Raw genomic sequence first — 7599 nt, forward strand, 5'->3', positions numbered from 1 at the left:
GAGCGTGCTGCGTCACATGACGGCAATAGAGATCCAACATGGAGTCTTTAACAACAACCCTACCGCTGCTGTTTTGTTTAGCATCGTTTTCTTTGCATATCAGCTCCTGCAGACTTTTATCTGAGCCTTGTTACAAACCCATCAGAGACGGCAGACCAGACTCTGTCAAGTAAGTGACCAGAAAACCAACATTTTGTTCCAACAGAGACACAGTTTAGAGATTAGGACTCTTTGTTTACCTCCTGAGTGAACTAACATCTGTCTGCAGCTGAGATGTGAGGAGAGACACTCTCTCTTATATTACTTTATTTACCTAACTGATACCCGTGTTTCTTTCAGCATATTTGCAAGTACATATGTACCGTTTTAATAAAGTATCTCATAGACTCATTCAGTGGTGATTTTATAGTAATTAGTCAGTTATAACATGTAACTATCTACACTTACTCAAGTACTGCACTTAAGTACAGTTTGCAGGTACTTGTACTTGAATATTTACATGTTATTCTAGGCCTACTTTATACTTCTACTGCACTATATTTATTTGACAATTAGTTACTAGTTATTAGTGATGCTTACATATTAATGAATCACTAATTAGCCTATCCTGTGATATAATAGCCTGTATTATTCTGAAATGGGCCATTATGCATAATTAGTCATTTTACTTTTGTTATCTTTTATTTATATTTTAATCCTAATGTTTAATTTGTTTTTGTATTTATTTGACCTTTATTTAACCAGGTTAGTCCCATTGAGATTAAGAACCTCTTTTCCAAGGGAGAACTGGCCAAGACGGTCAGCAGCAAGAGCACAAAGTTGCAGACACATTGACACAAATAGAGATAAAATACAATTCACAAACACTAAAAGCACTCAAATTTGCATTAAAAGAGAACTATCTAAAATCAAATGGGTGGACAAAAAGGAACTTTTCTGGGAGTCAGCTGTTCAACAAGGGGGCTAAAAACATTGCCATGTCATAGAGTTTGCTCCTAAAGCCTTCATTTTAGATTTAAACATATTTAATGATACCAGCTCCTTGATATTTAGGTCATTTAATACTTTTGAATTTGCAGAGTCATTATTATTAATGTGGAAAGGCCCATTAAATGTGTGAAAAGTCCTTTCGGTGATCATTACCATTACCTGTAATTGCACCAAATTAAGAGAAGGGTACTCAAAGCCAGCAAATAATTACAATAGATTAAAGGTACTTCATCACTTTATCTATTCATTTCAACTTGAGTCAAGATGGAAGTGGGTCACAAGCTGGCTCAGGGAATGTGATGGGGGGGGGGACGAGTCCACGCAAGGTTATATTTAAATACCAATACATTTTATGAAACTACAGTTAACACAAAACAATGGCATGTAATTAGCAAAGTGAGTCATGAAAGCCATGCATGACTGTGCGTCATGTTTGCTGTGTGGAGCAATTTAAGGATGAGAAACTAGCAAAGAGAAGGCTGTGAATTAGGAAGTAAAAGTCACATGACAACTAGTGGATATGAGACAATATAAAAACAGTACCCACCTCAAAATGCAAATCTGTTTTTTTGCAGGAACACGTGAAAGTGAGGAGTATATTGATCTCAAAATCAAGTGTCTTAACACATCAGAATCAGGTTTATTTGCTAAGTACATACAAGGAATTTGAAACCGGTTTAATGCATCTCTCTCAATGTACTTACACAGAAATAGAAATAACCGCTAAGAACAAGAACAAAGCTGGACAAATAAAGGTGAGGACATGGCCTGCAGCTAGACAAAGCAAACTCACAATGTCTTTACAAAGCTACCAAATGCACACAAAACTGGAATTACCATAAGCGCTACACCAAAGCAGCATACCCAAAGGTTCCTCTAAAAGGCTCACTAGCAAACCAAGTAATCCAAAGACAAACACAAAGAGGAAACCTAGCTACATGAACAAAGCTCAAACAAAAACAAAGCATGAGCTGTAGCGCATACTACCAAAGCTTCAGACAACATTTAAGGAAACTATGTCTTCACATCAATATCGTAGTTCCTCACCTACCAAACCAAATTCTACCATGAACCCATCAACACCTTGAGGCGTGCCAGACTCAAAATCAAGTTAAATCAAAGCCACCACAGAGCCCAAGCTCCCCAGCCCTATCCAACTAGTCACACTTACTCGCCAACTAGTCTTCGGACAGATACTGGTGGTGGCTACTTATGCACTGATTCCACCAGAACAAAAAAAAGTAACCAGAAGCTGGTCGACCATCCAGAAACCAGGGAAATGCTCCCAGACATTGTCTTTACCCACGTTCTCCACCACACTAAGTGATAACTGGTCAGCGTCCTGTTTGAAATCAACCACTTCAGCCTACCAAGGGGATGCATGGCTCCTATCAAACAAGACGTGGCCAAACACTTCCTATTGCAAGCACCAGTACTTTCAAAACAAATTGGTTTGTAAACCAGACAAGGTGGGAACAAATGCTGGTCCATTTGAACAGCCACCAAAATTAACTCCACAAAAGTAATCTAACAAAAAGTTCTTGTGATACTCTCAAATCTCAGTCACAATGCTAAACACCAAAGACACTTCAATCTGTACTCCTAAACTTAGTTTAGCATTAACAAACCACAAAGGTCACAAATCAGATTGGTCAAACAACAATAATCAAGTCTCCTTTGTCACATGAAGGCTAGATTTAACCTGAGCAAACAGGTTGTTATCCCAGACGAGCCCCCATTTGTCACAAACTGACTCAGGGAATGTGACAAGGAGGGAGTCACACAATTTATTAAACTACAGTTAACACAAAACAAACAATGGCGTGTTTAGGTAAGCAAAGTCAATCATGAAAGCCATGCATGGATGTGTGTCATGTAGACTGAGTGAGCACATGGACCAACTTTTATAGCCGGGAAGGGCCCAGGTGAGCTTAATCAAGCTAACGACAGCCCTCCCATGTCAGCTGACAGCCACCAAGACACCAGACAGTGGGAGGGGCGTCACAAATGTCAAATCGAAACAGGATTTTTCTGTGATATTATGTGTTTCTACATAAGCTCTATGTTTCTATATTCACGACAAGAATACTGTGGTTCTTCTTTGTTCTGATTCCTCATGATAATATTAATCTAGATATGAGCCTCATCCTTTTACTGTTTTCAAGACTATTGAATGGAGGCTGGGACACGGTCTTGAGCTATGGGTTATGACTAGGGCTGTCAATCGATTCAAATATTTAATCGTGATTAATCGCATGATTGTCCATGATTTATCGCAAATTAATCACACTTTTTGTTTATCTGTTCCAAATGTACCTTAGAGGGAGATTTGTCAAGTATTTAATACTCTTATCAACATGGAAGTGCACAAATGCTTGCTTTATGCAAATATATGTATATATTTATTCTTGTAAATCAATTATCAACACAAAACAATGACAGATATTGTCCAGAAACCCTCACAGGTACTGCATTTAGCATAACACATATGCTCAAATCATAACATGGTAAACTGCAGCCCAACAGGCAACAACAGCTGTCAGTGTGTCAGTGTGCTGACTTGACTATGACTTGCCCCAAACTGCATGTGATTATTATAAAGTGGGCCAAAATTGAGTGCAAGTTTGGAGCATTATTTAAACTCCTTTGCATACGATGCCAGTATCATCACTCTAGCTTTAAAACTGAGACCGATACGACCTCCCGAAGATCGATTGCGTTAATGCGTCAAAGAAATTAGTGCTATTAAAACCAATTTGTATTAATGCGTTATTATCACATTAACTTTGACAGCCCTAGTTTGGCAGCCGATATACAATAGAACCTCCAGAGTATTCCTCCAGGCCGTCGGTGGCCACCAGGGCACAACTGGAAGACAGAGTGGAGAGTTTCTGAAGGCCTTTAATCTGCTTTTTGTTTTCTTTTCACAATGTTTTGAAATGTGATGATGAGTCATAGAAAGAGCATTTCTATGGGTTCAAATAAGGGTCAAGGTGGTCCAAGGCGGTCCTTTCAAGCTGTAAAAGAACGTCTTCAAATAGAAAGCATTTGTTTATAGTCTTTTATTAAAGATCTTTTCAATAAATAGAATTGTAATTCAGACCCATAAAGGCTTCTAATGACACCCTCCCTGCAGACGTCTCAGTGAAACGAATCAATCATCCCCATGTTCAATGATCGTGCACCAGCTAGTGAGCCTTTCGTCAAGTGCAGGCCAGACCTTTACTGCGCATGTGTTGTACCCCAATGATATGGCGCCATGACATCTCCTCTTTTAACCCTCTTTGACTGTTTTCAGGACACATGCCCGCCCACATGAGTATGTGAAGGTGTCGGACCTTCCTCCGTCCTGGGACTGGAGGAACATCGAGGGGAAGAATTATGTGAGCGTCACACGGAACCAGCACATCCCCCAGTACTGTGGGTCCTGCTGGGCCATGGGAGCCACCAGTGCACTAGCTGGTAAGCACGGGGGGGGGGTGGAGGAGGGAGGACACAAGATGGGATGGATGTAAAATATGTTATATACAGTATTATCATGTGTATTTAAAATAGACTTAGTACAGAGTTCGCTCACACAATATATTGTATAGATATTAGTTTTTATTGACTACACAGTATCACATTAGTGTGGCATAGTGAGCATGGAGAGCAGTGTCCACCCTGCAAGAGAAAGAGAAGACCGTGATCCCGTAGTTTGACCATTTCAACATTTGTTATTGTCATTTTTTTGTCCAAGACCGCATCAACATCAAGCGTGGAGGCGTGTGGCCGTCTGCCTACCTGTCAGTCCAGAACGTGATAGACTGTGGAGGGGCGGGCTCTTGTTACGGAGGAGATCACCTGAGAGTCTACGCCTACGCACACAAGAGAGGCATTCCTGATGAGACCTGCAACAACTACCAAGCCAAAAACCAGAGTATAAAAATATACAATTTCTACCTTTTTTGACTCTGATCACTCTGTCTGCTGTTAAATTTCCACTATATGATCTAAAGTATGTAGACCCCCTGGTCTAAGGCTATCTTTTTGTGTGGGCTACCTCTGGTTCTGAAAAGTGAAGCCAATGCTGAAGTGCCTTAAACCTGCATTCCTTCTAACAGCCAGCAGGGGGCGACTCCTGTGGTTACAAAAAGAAGTCTGATTGTATAGAAGTCTATGAGAAAATGAGCCTACTTCTCACTGGATTTATTACCTCAGCAAACATTGTAAACATGAATTTATGGTCTCAATCGCTAGTATCGCATTTGTTGGGGACTATTTTCAGTTGTGGATTAATACCCATTGACGTGTTTTCGATGTTGTTTTCTTTCTGAGCTCTATGGAACAGAATATAAAATATATTAAAGGCAACATAAAAGATATTTGGATTAGTTAATTGTAGGGCTGTCAAATTTAATGCGTTAATGCAAATTCGTTTTACCACCACTAATTTCTTTAACGCATTAACACAACTTGCGATCTCGATCTTACGAGGATTGTAGCAGGCTCAGTTTTTCAGGAATCCATTGGTACCAATCATGTCGTACTAGCTTGTAATGAAGGAGGTTAAATAAAGCTCCAAACTTATGTTACATTTTGGGGATAAAAAACTGGCATTGCCATTTTCAAAGGGGTCCGTTGACCTCTGACCTCAAGATGTGTGAATGAAAATGGGTTCTCTGGGTACCCACGAGTCTCCCCTTTACAGACATGCCCACTTTATGATAATCACATGCAGTTTGGGGCAAGTCATAGTCAAGTCAGCACACTGACACACTGACAGCTGTTGTTGCCTGTTGGGCTGCAGTTTGCCATGTTATGATTTGAGCATATTTTTTATGCTAAATGCAGTACCTGTGAGGGTTTCTGGACAATATTTGTCATCTTTTTGTGTTGTTAATTGATTTCCAATAATAAATGTATACATATATTTGCATAAAGCAAACATATTTACACACCCCCATGTTGATATGAGTATTAAATACTTTACAAATATCCCTTTAAGGTACATTTTGAACAGATAAAAAATGTGGGATTAATTTGCGATTAAATATTGTAATCAATTGACAGCCCTAGTTGGTTCACGTTACACTGTAACAGTACACTGGAAGTTTAAGATAGAAATTGTATAGAGTAAATTGATTGTTGCACTGATCTGATAAATAATGTTGTGTTTCAGAGTGTGAGCAGTTTAACCAGTGTGGCACCTGCTCCTTCTTCGAGTCGTGTGCTGTCGTGAAGAACTACACTATGTGGAGAGTGGGCGACTACGGAGAAGTTTCTGGAAGAGACGAGATGAAAGCTGAACTTTACACCAACGGTCCCATCAGGTAGAGTAAGTCATCCTCCCCAGTCATTTTCTAATTATCCATCCACCTACAGTACGCCCTCCGTGTGAAGTAAGAGATCCAGCCTGAACTTTTCACAGAGCGAGTCTTCATCATAGTGAAGTTTTTATTAGTAGTTACATATTTTATCATTCTTAAAACCTTTGAGAAACGTAGCAGCAGGAGTGTAATTTGATTTCACTCATAAGTCTTAAAATACAGTCATTTATATGCATTTTAAAGCCTTTGAAGTACCTTATATCTTACATACAGACGTATTCTTCACCGTGTAGCTACTTTAATAAACACAACTGAGCTTTGTGTCACTTAACAATTTTTCTTTTAGTAAAGTTCTGGCTCTGACAGCTTCATTTTGTCTTTAAATTAAATCCATGCAGTATTAACAAGGTCTTAAAAAGTTCTTCCATCTGCTTTTTTTAATACCTGCAGATATGTAAAAGCTTTTCCATGAGCTGTCATTTGAAATGTATGGGTTAATAAGAATTTCAAATTGCATGAGAAATTTAAGTTTGACATTGAGCAAAAAAAGATGACTAGTTGAGAAAAAAACTGAAAATGTCCGTATATAATTTGTACATTATACTGTATCAATTAAAGACCCTGCGGGGGCAAACAACAGGTATGACATCTGAGTGCAGAGTCAGAGCAGAAAACTTACTTTAAACCTGCTTTTACAGCCTGAAAGCACCGCCTTGACCCTTATTTGACCCCATAGAAATGCATCTTCTATGACTCATCATCACATTTCAAAAATAATGTGAAAAGAAAACAAAAAAGCAGATTAAAGACCTACAGAAACTCTCCACTCTGCCTTTCAGTTGTGCCCTGATGGCCACCGACGGCCTGGAGGAATACTCTGGAGGGATCTTCTCTGAGTTTCACCCGCTGTCTTTGCCCAATCACATTATCTCTGTGGCTGGTTGGGGTGTGGCGGAGGACGGGACCGAGTACTGGATTGTCAGGAACTCCTGGGGAGAGTTTTGGGTTGGTCTCTCTCTTTCTCTTTGTCTGTAACACACCCTGGCTATGAATCAGCTCTCTAGCTAAAACGTGCACACCTCACTACTTTACATTCGACTGACTTTGTGTTTCCTGCATGCAGATTAAATAGTATGTATTTTGTTTTGTTTACAGGGAGAACACGGCTGGGCGAGAATAGTCACCAGTGCCTATAAAGGAGGAAAAGGCAACTGGTTCAACCTGGGTATTGAGAAGCACTGTGCATATGGAGACCCTATTGTAACATAGGTGTCTAATTAAACTGATAGAAAGACTCTAA

General features: G+C 39.6%; 1 protein-coding gene across 1 annotated transcript; it reads left to right on the forward strand.

Annotated features, from left to right (window-relative positions):
- On the forward strand, window positions 1-7599 carry LOC141777563 (cathepsin Z). Its single transcript, XM_074651933.1, has 6 exons — window positions 1-169; window positions 4289-4452; window positions 4730-4909; window positions 6152-6302; window positions 7139-7304; window positions 7455-7599. The coding sequence occupies exons 1-6, from the start codon at window positions 39-41 to the stop codon at window positions 7566-7568; spliced, it is 906 nt and encodes a 301-aa protein (XP_074508034.1). The 5' UTR covers window positions 1-38; the 3' UTR covers window positions 7569-7599.

This window comes from Sebastes fasciatus, chromosome 11, assembly GCF_043250625.1.
Source record: "Sebastes fasciatus isolate fSebFas1 chromosome 11, fSebFas1.pri, whole genome shotgun sequence".
Lineage (NCBI taxonomy): Eukaryota > Metazoa > Chordata > Actinopteri > Perciformes > Sebastidae > Sebastes > Sebastes fasciatus.

What these genes read in the sequence shown, in the direction of transcription:
- LOC141777563 (XM_074651933.1), top strand. Translation starts at nt 39, where the DNA reads ATGGAGTCTTTAACAACAACCCTACCGCTGCTGTTTTGTTTAGCATCG. An exon ending in GGCAGACCAGACTCTGTCAA is followed by an intron (nt 170 to 4,288) that starts GTAAGTGACCAG and finishes GACTGTTTTCAG; the next exon opens with GACACATGCCCGCCCACATG. An exon ending in ACTCCTGGGGAGAGTTTTGG is followed by an intron (nt 7,305 to 7,454) that starts GTTGGTCTCTCT and finishes TTTTGTTTACAG; the next exon opens with GGAGAACACGGCTGGGCGAG.